This window comes from Marmota flaviventris, chromosome 1 (assembly GCF_047511675.1).
Source record: "Marmota flaviventris isolate mMarFla1 chromosome 1, mMarFla1.hap1, whole genome shotgun sequence".
In the NCBI taxonomy this organism is placed as follows: domain Eukaryota; kingdom Metazoa; phylum Chordata; class Mammalia; order Rodentia; family Sciuridae; genus Marmota; species Marmota flaviventris.
The window spans coordinates 112142824-112158514 of NC_092498.1; the positions used below are offsets into that span (position 1 = coordinate 112142824).

Genomic DNA, 15691 nt, shown 5'->3' on the forward strand with positions numbered 1-15691 from the left:
GCATAATACCCTTGGCATTCATCACCAGGAACTAGGCACAGAATAAGCACTAAATACTGTATATGTGTTATTGCCAATAAAAATAGCATCACACTGTTTATTGTTTCCCTTGATACTGTGAGATCCCTATGCTAGTCAGCTTTCTGTTACTGTGAACAAAGTACCTGACAAGAACAATTTAGAGAAGAATAAGTTTGTTCTGGACTCACAGTTTCAGTCCATGGCTGGCCAGCTACATTGCTCTGGGGCAAGGTGAGGCAGAACATCACTGTGGAAGGGTAGTAGAAGAAAACTGCTCATCTCATGGTATCCAGGAAGTAGAGGGAGAGAGGAAGGAGCCAGGGGGACAAGATATAAAGTGACTCACCTCCTCTAGCCATGTCCCACCTGCCTACAGTGATAACCCAGTACAGCAATTCTTTAAAATTATTAATCCATCAAATGGATTAATCCATTTTTAGGTTAAAAATCTCATAATTGCATCATTTAACCTCCTTCATTCCCACAAGAGCTTTTGGGGGACACCTCTTATCCAAACCAAAACAGTCTCCTAAGGGATCCATCCAGAGCTTTCCTGATCTTCAATAGTATGATATTTGGGTCTCCTGTCCCTCATCCTTCTCTTCTTTCTACCACAGTTCCAATGCCTCTTAGTCTACACCCTACCCCTAAGGGGTCTTGAAGCATTTCACTCTTATCTCTGCTACTATAGATAACTTACAAAAGCCTTGTCACCCGTGTACACTGTGGTATTTCATTTCAGAAGTCCTAGACACATCTGGCCTGGAGGTTACAATTCCCAGGGTCAATACTCAAGTGTAGTGAGATCTGCTCAGACTCCAGAAAGAGGCCCACCCTAAGCTGGTCTTTCAGTGGTTTCAACAAAGGGAAGATTCTGAAATTCCAGAGACTGGGCCCAACCCTAGGGATTTCAAACTGGTTGGTCTGGGGTGGGCCAGTTCCAATGGAAGTTTTCAGGGAAAATAACCCTTGTTACATAGCACCTTTCCTAGTGAAGTCTTTCTTCAGTTTATCCATAAATTTTAAAATGCATCCTCGAGTATTCTTTATAAAGGAAATACAATGTACATTGAATTTCAAAACAATGGTTATCACTAAAATGTCTTAACTCTTGTCATTTGAAAATTAATAGAGATATATTTTCTCTGATCATAATTTGTAAACTATTATAGCCAGGACAATCTGTTTAAGAAAAATCATATTCTTGAGAGAAAGTTCTGACTCTACCAAAGGTCATTACTAGATTTTTCTACTCTGATTGAACACCTGAGCACTGAGCTTTCTAAGCCTTTCTATCCTGAAGACAAAACACCTTGCTTCCTTGATTTTGGGGCACTGAGTATCCTTGCCCAGCTCCATCAGGCCTGTGTCCCTCCTGTGCAGGTCTGCCGCAAGTTCCGAGATGAAGCAACATGCAAGGACACCTGTCCACCACTTATGCTGTACAACCCCACCACATACCAGATGGATGTCAACCCCGAGGGGAAGTATAGCTTCGGTGCCACCTGTGTGAAGAAGTGTCCCCGTGAGTGCCTCACCTGGGAAACCCTTTGAGTTGTCAGGCATCCATATCCTCTTTTGTCTTCTACAGGAATCCTTGAGCTCCGTGGGGGGTTCAGGTACTGCCTTGGGTGCTCTTTGGGGCTCTGTGTTTGCCTTGTTCTCAGGCGGGTGAACACATGCTGATCAGGTGTGGAGGTGAAGCCCAGATGAGTGCCAAGGAGCACTAAGGCTTCAGGCTCTGCTTATGGGGCAGCGTCGTCTGTATTGGTTCTAGTGTCTATGGTGGCTCAACTGCATAACAGGAAACACACCTGTCACTCTGTCCCCCAAAAATAAAGGCCAGCTGCAGTAGTCCAGAGTGTTCGGTTGTCTGATTAGCACAAAACCACAGTTCTTTGGGTCATTTCATTGTTTTGTTCTTATACCAACCAGGTATTTAACAGACCTAATTACAGAGAAGAGCAGATCTGCAGCCTTCTTAAGTGGTTCAAATTATGGTGAAATCATTCCTCTTGGAAGTATTGCAGAAGCTTTTTTTTTTTTTTTTTTATTTCATTTGTTTGGGTTTGGGTTTTGCTTATTTATATTTGCATCCCACTGGTGGCTGCAGGGAAAGGGTGACCTGAATTATTTCTGAACAGAGAAAGTGAAACAATGTCTAATTAAAGGGCTCTTGATTTCTAGAAAGGAGATTAGGGGACAATGTAAAAGAACAACTATGAAAGGCAGAAATTACCCTGCTGGATTCGTGTGCATGAAAAATTTCAAACTCTGTACAGAAAAAAAAATTCTATGCAAATAGAATAATAGACCATTGTAATGTAAATTGCAAGGTAAGATAAAGAAAACGTTGCCACAATTATGACATACATAGGATCTAACTTTTAATAGAGCTTTAAAAAATCCATGAAAACATTCAGGGCCTAAGATAACAAGAGCAACAGTTTACAGGAAAATTACCAATGTCCAGTAAATATTTTTTTTGGTGGATCTACTGTAGGAATATAGAGAGTTTCTTTAAAAATAGTGATGACATTAATTTTAAAGAAATAAATTATGTGTGTGAAGGGAAATGGAGGAAAGGACTGAGGTATCTCTCTGGATGCAAAACTTACTTATCTAGCCTTTGTACCTCCTTGCAAAGGGACATGCAGCTACATCAGAAAGATGGATGGGCAAAGCTGCAGGAATGAAATGCAGCCTCAAATGCAGCCAGTTTTGTGGGAGAATGGTTGTGTTTAGGTTTACAGATCTAATAAAGATTCAAGATTTAAGTCTAAGTCCTGAAGATGAAGCCCACGGAGAACTATGGAGAAAACTGAGCTTCAAATCAATGCTTTCACCTGATGAGGATTGTTTTCCGGCTATGATGAAGCATCTGTATTTCTCCATATTGCAGTCTCGAAAGCTATTGAACTCAGTTCTCTTTCTGTTTGTAGCCTTTCCTTCTCTGTGCTCAAATAAATTCAACTCAAGGATCAGGGACCTTGTACCACAGGACGTAGGATGTCCCTGGGAGGCCCAGGACACCTGCTGCTGCCTTTGCCACCTTCCTTTCTTTGTCTCTTTCTCAGGGAACTATGTGGTGACAGATCATGGCTCCTGTGTCCGTGCCTGTGGTTCTGACAGCTATGAAATGGAGGAGGATGGTGTCCGCAAGTGTAAGAAGTGTGAAGGGCCGTGTCGCAAAGGTAGGAGCCTGCAGCATGTGTGTGGTCAGGGCTTCCTCCCTTACCCTGAGGCTGGCCACTATTGTCCACCTCCACGGGGACACATCCTACTCTTCTAATAATAATAAAATATATTGTTTCTTTAAAGTATAAGATAAATCTGGGAAGCCAGGTTAGGGTAACAGTAGGCATGGAAGATTTGGTCAGGGGAGTTCTCTGGTTAGAGTTGTGCTCAGTGGCAGCACCTGTGGCCCAGGTGTGCTATGGTGGGCAAAAAAGGGGAGGGGCAAGAGTCTTTGGGAGCCTTTGGACTATACTACTCAAGTGGGAAAGCATGAGGAGAAGGATTCAAGCCCAGTGAGGGCTGTCATAAGACCAGCATCTCCTTTCACCATTGTAACTCCCAAGCTTGCATGTCCTGGTACCTAGCAGGCTTCCCCTCAGTGTTTGTCAAATGAACGAACGATAGCATGGTGGGAGGGGTTCTCAGGGCAGGAATTCCCTTTCTGCTACCCTCTGCCTGTGAAACTCCAGTTCATTTTAATTCATCAAATGTGAATATAACAAACATCTCTCTTAACAGTTTGTAACGGAATAGGAATTGGTGAATTTAAAGACACACTTTCCATAAATGCTACAAACATAAAGCACTTCAAAAACTGCACTTCTATCAGTGGAGATCTTCATATCCTGCCAGTGGCATTTAGAGGGTAAGTAATAGTTAGGTTACTTGTGCAGAGAAAAGAAAATCTGCTGTTTTAACTGGTAAAGACAGATAATTAATAATCATTCTGCCATTTCTTTCAGGGACTCCTTCACACGTACTCCTCCTCTAGATCCAAAGGAACTGGATATTCTAAAAACCGTAAAGGAAATAACAGGTTTGTGCTGCCATATCCTAGGAGCACAAGTGGGACATCAGAGTTTTATAGGGAACTTTGGTCAATCTCTTTTTCCCCTGGCATAAAAACATTTCTTCTGAGATTCACCACCATCAATTGCTTCTTTGATACTTTTCAAAAATTCAGTTTCCCCTACATATGAATATTTGAAGCCATGGCCGGGGTCACTCACAACTTGGTGTGAACATGTTTAATTCCTTGTTCTCCCCAGGTCAGACCAGCCCCCTTGATGGGCCAGGAACCGCACTGGGTGGAGGGAAGGGAAGATCGAGAAGATGAGGGACAGTAGGAGCTCTCAAGCCCTATAAGCTAAACTTTAAATCCCTGCTTGGCCTCTGGCATACCTTGGGTCCATGATTGATATCTGAGCTCCACTTTCTTCATCTCTACAAAGGGAATAGTTAGACCCAAAGCAAGGTTTGTTTAAAATTGGAACTAAATAAGAAAAATATTTGAAATTTGTTGTCTGTAAGGTAGGAGTCCACTTGGGGGGATCAGATATAAAGCCCCCAAAGGGCCATCAGAGCTGTTTCACAGCCTAGTAGGTGGGAGTGGGGCAGTAGAAGAGATGTAGCAGGGGAGTGGAATTTTGCCTTGACTTTCATCTATTCATATGTTCATGTCCTCAGTGAAGAGGATAAGAGCACAATCCAAACAAATATTCACTATCCTGGGAGAGTTTAATGAGAATCCTACAATAATGGTTCATACAAAAAGAAATAGGAAAAAAAAAAAGAAAGGAAGGAAGAAAAGAAAATCTAAATGGTACATGTCTGAGTCTTTATTCTGCCTTCTAGGGTTTTTGCTGATTCAAGCTTGGCCTGAAAACAGGACTGACCTCCATGCTTTTGAGAACCTAGAAATCATACGTGGCAGGACAAAGCAACAGTAAGTGGACCACAGCCAAAGCCTGATAGATTACTCTCTGTTAATTTAGTTTGAAATTAGACTTACACGAGAGTTTCCACACTAGTACAAAGACTTCCCATATATATCCTTCACCCAGCTTTCCTTAAGGTTAACAAAGTATTGCATGAGCAGGTACAAGGATCAAAATGAAAAAGTTGACATTGTTAACTAAATTACAGGCTTTATTGGGCTTACCAGTTTTTCCATGAATCTCTCTCACTGTTCACTCCAACTTCTCACACTGCAGTTACCCCTTATATCTTCTTAGTCTCCTCCAATCTGTGTTAATTCCTGTGTCTTACCATGTCTTTGATGTCCTTGACTCTCTGAAAAGTACAGGCTAGATGACATTCATGCAATGTCACTGCAAATGACCTGCGTCCAAGGCAAGCCCATTTCCACAATGGAGAGTCCTCCCTCTAAGCAACATTGGGTAGGCTGACAAGGAAATTGCCATGCGTCATTCCTACTTGGCTATGGCTCTCAGCATCTCCCCCCTTCTGATTAATTAAACAACAAGCAATGTGGCTTAGGGACCGTGCCTGTTAAGTTGTCCAATTCAACATATGGTCCTGAAAAGGTCGGGCGAACGTCAGAGGAAAAGACCACCAAGAGACTGTCTCATGCAACAGCAAAGGGTTTATTGGGGGTCCAGCATGCTGGGGCTCAGAGCTCACTTCAGAGGAGCAAAGAACAAAGAGCCCCTTGAACAGAGCTTATATACATTCTTTGAAAAGGGCAGGGACTTCACATACAGCATAACAAATCACCTCACACCGCGGGAAAGTCAAACAACAACTCTAAAACATGATTAGCACATTCACTGATGGGAACAAGTTAGATAGGGGTGATTGGTCAATACAAAAGGGGTATTCGTTTGAACTGATTGGTTTAAGCCAAGAGGGGTGTACGTGCTGAACTACATGGTTTCCCAACAGGTTATCAACTACCATAAACTACTGGGAGGGTTATCTGGCATCCCAGGTATTTCCCTGTCTCATGCTGATTGGTGGCTGCTAGGGGGTTGCTATGGATCCCCACTTAGCCTGACTGAGTCAGGGACACCTGGCGCAGCAGATCTCTCCTGTAGATAAACAACTTAGCAGGGTGGGAATGTGCCTAGGAGTGCTCTGTGGGTTTTTCCAAGGACAAAGGCCATGTCCCTTCCTTGGACAGCTTTGCTCTGAGATAGAGGCTGGTTTTTCAGTCCTTACCCGTCATCAGATGATCTGACCTCTAGGCGTCAGCCTCCTGTCTTCGGTTGGTACCACTGCAATTGGATCATACCCGTCACTGACTACCAGTCCAGCATACAGCCATACTTGTGGATAGGCCTATGCACCAGTGGGGGGGGTGAGGTTCTTTGCCTCACCTCTGTTGGCCCCCAAATTTTAGACCATCACTAGCAGAAGGGAAGAGGATACAGAAATGCCACAACACCAAGCCAATTGACGGCTCCTTTGGAAAAATTGTATCACTGGTGACACCATCAGCAAAGATATGCCAGCACTACCACAATTCGCTGCACCAACAGATAGATCACAATGCATACAAGTGATACATAGTCCAGGCAAGTTCTGCAAGCAGTTCAAAGTGGAGGAATCTATCAATATGTCCATTTCTTCCCAAAATAAATCAACTCCTTGAATGAGCATTACTTGTTGAGTTATTATTCATTGATGCATCAGTTTATACAGTTTACTGTGATAGCTATCAAAGAAGCTGTAGTTTGGTTTTATCTTTGTCTTCACCGGCACTGGGATGAAGATAGGAATTCTGGCAATGATGCTAAAAAGAAATTATGTAACATTACATTATCCTGAACAGAATTATTAAATATAATGAAAAGGAAAGGTGAAAGTAAACAAACAGATCTGTTAACCTCCTTTAAAAACAATCCTTAACAGCTGTTTACCTAATTTAAATTAAACCATTTAAATCACGTGAATAAAAAAAAAAAGACCCAGCCTTGCCCTTGGTGTCTTGGCAGGGAGAGAGTTCCTAGCAGTAGTGGATATAGGTATCTTGCACAGGGCCTTCTGCTTCTCAGGAGCCATGTTGTAGGAAAAGAGGGAAAGGAAAGGAGAAAAGATGGGGAGGAGAAGAACAGGGAGAGAAGGGCTGCCAAATTATCCTTTAAACCTTTGCCACTTAACACTTTAATTAGAAGACTCTTCACTTAAGTCTTGTTTCAACTGGTCTGTTCCACATCCTCTTGTCCAGTGAGCTTCCTACAAGTGCAGATTTTTCCCCTGTGGTTTCTAGTCAGTCACAAACAGCAATCCAAGTTTCCCCTGAACAGTGCAAGATCTTCTGTGCTCCAGCCTCATCCACCCTCCACACCATCTACCAGTCCTCCCCACCTGTACATTTATGTGCAACAGGCCACGACTCTCAGCATCCAACCCAGGTGGTTTGGAACTTCTTCCTTTCATCTCAATCTCTTTCATCCAATTGATGCACACATATTGAATACCTTGTAAAGTCCTAGCATAAAGGAAAATATCAGGGGTCCTGCTCTCCAGGTGACAGCCTCAAGCATCATGTCCCTCCTTTTCAGAACTGTTTAAATATTCCATGATTCTGTAATGGCTCTTAGTTTTGCTTCATTCATCTCTCTAGGCTCAAATACTCTGCTTATATGGTTATTTCACTTCTAGATAAAGGGTTCCTTGAGAGTAGGAAACACGTATTTAATCTACATAGAATTTAGCACATAGTACCACAAATATTTGTTCAGTAAGTATATGACTGGGTAACTGGTAGGTGGTTAGATTGATGGATGGACAGACAAACTTATAGCCTTTAAAATACCTTTGGGGTTTTCAGAGGTGAAGCGTGTTTCCAATTTCTAAAAAAAATTAAAGTGTAGTAAATAAAATGTCATGAAGGTATTTATTCAGCTCCCCTTCAAGTCTGTTTCTGAGGTTGAAGATACTAAAGGAATGAGGAACTGGCTTGTCCTTAGAAAAGCTTAAAAAAACTTCTTGCAGCCAGGTAGTGTGGCACACATCTGTAATCATAGCATCTCAGGAGGTCGAGGCAGGAGGATCACAAGTTCATACCCAGCCTTAGCAACTTAGCAAGTCCCTAAGCAACTTTAGAAAGACCCTGTCTCAAAATAAAACATTAAAAAAAAAAGGCTGGGGATGTGGCTCATTGGTAAAGTATCCCTGGGTTTAATCCATGGTGCCAAAAAAATAAACTACTTACCCACTTGCAGTTTCCAAAACTATAATGTATACCTTTCACAACATAACTTACAATCATTGGAAGATGGTAGTAAATCTAAGTGGTCCTGAACAACAAAATAAAGTTTTTAGTGATATGTTGTTTGCATCATTGTTCACAAGGTTATTTTTCTTTTCCCCAATTTAGTGGTCAGTTTTCTCTAGCAGTTGTTGGCCTGAACATAACATCCTTGGGATTACGCTCCCTGAAGGAGATAAGTGATGGAGATGTGATAATTTCAGGAAACCGAAATTTGTGCTATGCAAACACAATAAACTGGAAAAAACTATTTGGGACTTCCAGTCAGAAAACCAAAATTATAAACAACAGAGATCAAAAAGACTGCAGTAAGTGATCAGTTTTCATTTCAATTGTGCAAATGATTCCTGTGGGTCAGTTTTTTTTTAGGTGGAATATTGAAGGACCATTCCCAAACATTTGTATTACTTTTTTTATTCCTTAAGAAGCAAATGAAATGTGTATATTCCAAATTGTGAAGATACGATGTGAAATTCACCAGAATTACCTCGAGATCATTCTCATTTCATAGAATAATTTGCTCTTAAGTTTAGGCTACCGATTATTTGCAATTTAAAAAAACTAAATTTAACCAGGTGTAGTGGCACATGCCTGTAATCCCAGCAGCTCGAGAGGCTGAGACAGGGTGATCGTGAGTTCAAAGTCAGACTCAGCAACAGCGAGGCACTTAACAACTCAGTGAGACCCTGTCTCTAAATAAAATACAAAATAGGGCTGGGATGTGGTTCTGTGGTTGAGTGCCCCTGAGTTCAATCCCTAGTACCAAAAAAACAAACAAAAAAACCATTAAATTCAGTATTACTTATGTTATACTTTAGCTGTAGGTTACTCCTGCTCATTTCAGCCTCTGATGACTATACCTAGGCATGATAGCACACATGGACAGACATGCACCTGGGCATACACATACACACAGGAATGGGATGATATTTCACAGTAACATTTTCTATTCTGATTTTATCTTCATACGTTAGCTTTTAAGCTGGCAAATGCACCCAGCCTTGTGGTGAGACCTGGCCTTATGCAGAAGCAGATCTAAGTTCCAGTGCTGGTCTGACCCTCCTGGGCTTTGAGAACTTGGCCAATTAGTTTTGTAGATTTTTTACTTTCTTACCTATAAAATGGTGATTCCTATTACACAGTTGCTCATGAAAGAATTAAATGAAAATTCTGCATTATAAAGTTCTCTGGTCATGGTACCTAGCACCCAGCCTTGACTATAACCTTCCCTGTTATTTCTGTCAGCTGTGAGAACAAACTACCACCAAGTCTGGTCCAGGGTACTCTTGACACCCAGCAGGGAGGAGGGAGCCTGCAGATGGCCTTGGTGCCTACTCCTTTCAATAGCCCCCAGCTGGTCTGTGTAGAGCACATAGCCTCCTTCCAAAGTGTTGTGTCTTCTTCTCCCTCTGGTCCTTATTCTGTAACTGACTCCTGTGACTCACTGTGTCTCCACAGAGAACAGAGGCCACTTCTGTAATCCCTTGTGCTCATCTGAGGGCTGCTGGGGCCCTGAGCCCAGAGACTGCGTCTCCTGCCAAAATGTCAGCCGAGGCAAGGAGTGTGTAGAGAAGTGCAACATTCTGGAGGGGTGAGATGCTGTTCTTTCATTACCCTTGTCTTGATCAAATCAGTCACAGGGTTGTTGTTATAGATTTTGATTATTCAAATTGATTCTCTTCCTTTCTTTCTTTTTCCTTTGTTGTTACCTTTTTAGTTTGTTTGCTTGTGTGTTAATTTTTTGCTAAACTGTTCATCATGATATGAAGGAAGCTTTTTTTTTTTCATTATTAACTAATCCAACCCAATACTTTATGGAATTTTTTTCCCTGGAAATAGTGTATATTTTTCTAAGTTGTGCAATGTTCCTAAGGCAAATAGAACAGTCACAGGTTGTTCCAGTGGCCAAGAGAATGTCATTGGTCCCTTCTTTACCATTCACTTTTTCTGGTGTGTCAAAATCCATTAATGCAAATCATATTTCCTGTTTGATTTTTGTTTTATGTGCCCCCATATGCAGTGAACATTGAACCATAGAAATAGCTTTAAATATAACTAGAGATAAGGAAAGAAATAATCTGTATGATGTTTGTTTAATTTCATTGCAATCAATACAAAGATACTCTGAGAATCTCAAGATTAATGTAAAACTTTGAATGACTAGAAGTAATGACTAAAACAAATTAATTGGAAAGTCAAATTGAAGGATAGATAAGCAGATAAATTTTAAAAAAAGAGAAAGGGAAAGTTTGATAGAGAAGAGCCATAGGAATTACAGGTGGGATGTAGGAAATTTTCCTTCCTGTTTCACATTAGGCATAGACCACAGCTTGGATCCCAAAATACTCAGAGACAGGATGGGAAGACCAAATTCAATGCAGTCCTTTAGCTGCTAGACTCAGAATGATTTGCATTACTGAGAGTGAGTGCTCTTTCAAATAAGAAACTGGTGCAGTCCTTATTGCCACAAATAGACTCTCATGTGAGTTTTTAGTTTTCAAGTCTCTTTTAGGGGACAAGGTAATTAAAATAATCATATCCCGTGACCCATGCCTTTCCACTAGAGTGGAGAATCCTGGTGTTCAGCAGTACCCTTTGGAAGACTGTCTCCCTAGCAGGGAATTTGACCCAGAGATGAAGCACAGAAAAACACCACTGTGTCATAGTTTAAATGATGCCATTTGTCTAAAGGAGGTCCCATGACATATTTTGTTGGGTGTAAACAGTCCTTGTTTTCTGCTTGGAGTGAAGATTTAGAGTTAATTCCAGGGAGATTTCAGTCTTCATAACAGCTCTCACACTATTTGTCTTTTCATTCAAGCATCAGCTTCTTGCTATTATCTACAAATCTTGAGGAAGGTTGAAAATAGTACAAGCAAAATTTTTCATACCTGTTTTCAACACGTACCATTTTGAGTAATAGCCATTAAGCTAGTTGGCTACCCCTCCTTCCTTTACCTACAGTAAGCTTTTCTATCCATATTAATTTAAATATTCATAGAGCTGTTATTAGAGGGAGGAGCCTCATTAAACCACTTTTTCTCTTCATTTTTGGCTTGCTAACCTAATATATCAGAAACTAGGTTTTTGGAAAAACACAGGGAAGATATCTTTAGTTTAAATGAAGCTTGTATGTTTATTTTTCTGGGAGAAGATGACCAAAGATTCAGTTGATACAGTCATTGTAATATATATAGAATAGTCTCTGAGTCCCAACTCTTTGACCTTTATCTAAAACTTTTCTGCCTTACTGGGAGCAGTGATTTGTGTCACCTGTTAGGGTCCTATCCACCTGCATCTGGAAGAGCCTCTCAGGGGATAGCATCATCAGTTTTCTTTTTCCTTCTCTCAGGGAGCCCAGGGAGTTTGTGGAGAATTCCGAGTGCATCCAGTGCCATCCGGAATGTCTGCCCCAGACCATGAACATAACCTGCACAGGCCGGGTAAGGAGTCCCTCTGCTGTTATGCACTCTCCTTTCACAGGAGCAGAAACAGTGGTAACTTGCATTTCCTTAACTGGAAGGATAACCATCCAAGCCCAGCTCCCAGAGAAGAAATGGGCAAGATCTGTAAGCTGTGGCAGTGTGGCTGTGTGAGAGTGACATATCACACCTGTGACAACCTTTACCTTTCCACTCCAGCACCCCAAGCACATTTAACCATGACCATTTCTTCACCAGAGCACAGGAAAGCTGTGGTAGACTTTGGTTCATTCTCAGCCACTTTTCACTTTTTTTTTTTTTTTTGCTACTGGGGACCAAACCCATAGGTGCTCTACCACTGAGCTGCACACCCTGCCCTTTTTAAAAAGCCTCTCAGTGGATGGCATCATCAGTTTCCTTGTTCTTTCTCTCAGGGAGCCCAGGGAGTTTGGGGAGAATTATAAGTGCATCCAGTGCCTTCCAGAATGTCTGCCCCAGTCCATGAACATAATTTGCACATAACCTTTTTATTTATTTGTTTTAACTTGGGGATAGCTTCTCACTAAGTTGCCCAGGCTGACTACAAACTTATGATCCTCCTGCCTCCGCCCCCACAAGTCACTGGGATTACAGCTGTACACCACCATGCCAGGCTACTTTTCACCATTTCTGACATGTGCAATTCATCTCTTTCTCATTTTAACCAAATATCATAAAATTATTTTTTAACATTCAGTTTAACTCAGTTGAAGAACCTTAAAAGAAACTTATAGCAAAACTTTTTAAAACTTGCAGTTTTAAATCTACATCTTCAATAGTAATCTTTTTAAGCTCACAAATGAGACATCAGGTCCCTCTAATACCAAATATCCCAATGTTGTTAATTCTTGATTATATATATTTGGATTTGAGCTTCAGTAGCCACATCTAAATTTAGTAAATGAAAATATTTTTTCAAAAGTTGTCCCTGCATCAGGCAGAGGTTAATAAGACTGTGTTAGATAGAGATCTAGGCTGTCAACATGGCTGGTTACAAAGTAAACCATTGGTTGATAGGTTTACAGGATGCTGAGTTAAATTTTCATCATTCTAATAGAATGGTTGGTGATATTGACTTAGTCTTCCAGCTGTTCTAGGTCTAAGTACACTCAGCCTTTTAGAGGACAAAACTGGGACATTAGAGAGAAAAGCCCAGAGGAAAACCCTTCTTTTGTCTCATTCTCATTGCCTTATGAAGTGTGAGACACCCAATTCAAGCAGGAGCTAAGGCAGGAGGAATACTGGAGCTCAGGAGTTTAAAACTAGCCTGGGCAACACAGCAAGATCCTGTGAGGGGAAAGAACGGGAGGAGAACTGGGCAAGAAGGCCCTGGGTTCTATCCCTAGCACCACAAAAATAAATAAACAAACATAGAGAAAAATCAAGATGGTTTTGACCTGGAAAGATGCCTATGATGAGTCAAGTAAAATGCAACAAAGTATATCATTTCTTTTATGCCTATGTATGTTACGTGCATTTGAAGTCAGAAAACTACACTGAACTTTACAGTGTGGTCATATCAAGCAAGAGCATTTACAGAACTTGTTTTCTGATATATGAAAACTTCTATATATCATTTTGGTTCACACTAAATATCTTAAGTAAAAAGTTATTCCCATTTTGAGAAAGAAAGAGACATACATAAATATTCTTCTGTGCTTTGGTGCAGGGACCAGACAACTGCATAAAGTGTGCCCACTACATTGATGGCCCCCACTGTGTCAAGACCTGCCCAGCTGGAATCATGGGAGAAAACAACACCCTGGTCTGGAAGTATGCAGATGCCAACCGTGTCTGCCACCTATGCCATCCAAACTGCACTTATGGGTGAGTGGGGCTTGGATGCCCATAACAGAATGTAGAATCAGAAAATGTTTCCTAACTTGCAAATTTACATGTTGAAAACACCTCCCAAATCTCCTGGCCATGGATTATAGAGGTTTCTATCAATCCATTACACAGGTGTTGGTCTTATATCCATTTTAGCAGCAGCAGCATGATTGAGTAGGTCTTGATACAGATAGGAATATCTCTTTGTCTCTCAGGATGTCACTTGGAGACTCTGTTCCACAGTGCTTCCTGTCCAAACAAGAGAGACTAAGTGATAGGTAGAAAGAGCTGAGTTCTCAACAGCTGTCACCTCTGCCTCTCTCTAGGTTACTAGGGTCCCTGTGTGCATTGATTTTTTTTTTTTTTTTTTTTTGGTGTTTTGCAATTACATTGTCTGGAATATTGCTTACAAGTACTATCTTATAACTAGTCGATTATTAAGCTGTTACCAATTTTGCTGCAATCAGCAGAAGTATTTTGATTGTATGTATCTTGTTTACTGGAATAATAAATTTGGCAATCAAACTGAACTACATCTGGCAATCAAAAAGAAGTTGAGTTGCCATCTATACCATTTCGTGTTTCCTTGTATTTCTTAAAATCTTCAATCTTGTTTGGCCCTATTCCTCTTTCTCTCTCTAGATCCATCCAGTATTAGTTGGGTGCCCTTAGGCAGGTGTCATAGATTCTCTGGGCCTCTCTTTAACTGTAAATTGGAATAATAACACAACATACCTAACAGAATTTTTGTAATTATAAGTTAAGATGTCTAGTGTACTTAAAACAGTGCCTAGAACACAGTGAGCACTCGATTAATGAATAGTAGCATGGATGATGGTGGTGGTAATGAAGTGATGGTAACTATGTTGATGACAGTAGCAATGGCAGTGATTGTGATTGAGACAATTATGATGAGTAGTCAGTTCTCTAGGAACACAATCATATCATCCCCCAATGATATTTTAATCTCTTTTTCAAAAGTTTCAAATTGTAGAACTGGGGATGTAGCTCAGTGGTAAAGTGCTTGTCTAACATGCATGAGGCCCTGGGGTCAATCCCCACAACTGCTAAATAAGTAAATAAATAAAAAATTCAGATTGTGTTACATGGGCCAGAATTTCCAGAATACTATCTGACACAATGAAAGTGAACATCAGAGTTTTACATTTGACAGTACGAGAATGGTTGTGTCACAATATTAAGAACATCTGCTGTTAGTTTGAGATACTAATTATCTTGTTAAGGAAATAGTCACCTAAACTATTTTTTTAAACTAGTGAAGTACTATGGAATGGACTTTGAATTTTGCCAAATATCTCTTTGGTCACAATTTAATACTCTTCATATTTTCTCCCTTTTGCCATATCAGCATGCTGGTTATAGTGGCCAATTTGTAAACTCTGCAAAGCATATTATAAATTGTGCTTTGCATAAAAGACCCCAGATAGCCAAAGCAATCATGAGCAAACACATGCTGGAGGCATCTCAATACCTGATTTTCAAAGATATCAAGAGCCACAGAAATAAAAACAGCATGGTATTGCCATAAAAACAGACATGTAGACCCATGGAATAGAACAGAGGATCCAGAAATAAACTTCCACATCTGCAGCCATGTTATTCTTGACAAGTTGCTAAAAACCTATGTTGGATAAAAGAAAGCCTCTTTAACAAATGGTGCTGGGAAAACTGAGAATCTACAAGTAGAAGATTAAAACCAGATCCTTATCTCTCACCCTGTCCAAAAATCAACTCCAAATGGATCAAAGACCTTAATGTAAGAGTTGAAATTTTGAAATTGCTAGAAGAGAATAGAGTGGCAACACTTTAGCATGTAGGTACAGGCAAAGAGGAAATAAGAGCAAGAATTGACAAATGGGATTAAATCAAATTAGAAAGCTTCTACATAGCAAAGAAAGCAATTAACAGAATGAAGAGACAGTCTATGGAACGGGGAAAATATCTTTGCCAGCTATTATCTGACAGAATATTAATGTCCGGAATATATAATGAACTCCAAAAATGATCAACAAGATCGATAATTACCCCAACTAACACAATCAATTACCTGGCGGATGATCTGAACAGACACTTCTCAAATAAAGAAGTACAAATGGCCAATAAA

The 15691-nt window shown here is 40.6% G+C and overlaps 1 protein-coding gene across 2 annotated transcripts in view; it reads left to right on the forward strand.

The window, feature by feature from the left end:
- Egfr (epidermal growth factor receptor) overlaps positions 1 to 15691 on the forward strand; it is a 202143-nt gene that overhangs the window by 137135 nt on the left and 49317 nt on the right. For both annotated transcript variants that reach the window (XM_027949385.2, XM_027949387.2), the window contains exons 7-15: positions 1405 to 1546; positions 3099 to 3215; positions 3778 to 3904; positions 4002 to 4075; positions 4894 to 4984; positions 8384 to 8583; positions 9734 to 9866; positions 11628 to 11718; positions 13406 to 13563. In XM_027949385.2, coding sequence (XP_027805186.2) covers positions 1405 to 1546; positions 3099 to 3215; positions 3778 to 3904; positions 4002 to 4075; positions 4894 to 4984; positions 8384 to 8583; positions 9734 to 9866; positions 11628 to 11718; positions 13406 to 13563 — 1133 coding nt within the window. The remainder of the gene's footprint in view (positions 1 to 1404; positions 1547 to 3098; positions 3216 to 3777; positions 3905 to 4001; positions 4076 to 4893; positions 4985 to 8383; positions 8584 to 9733; positions 9867 to 11627; positions 11719 to 13405; positions 13564 to 15691) is intronic.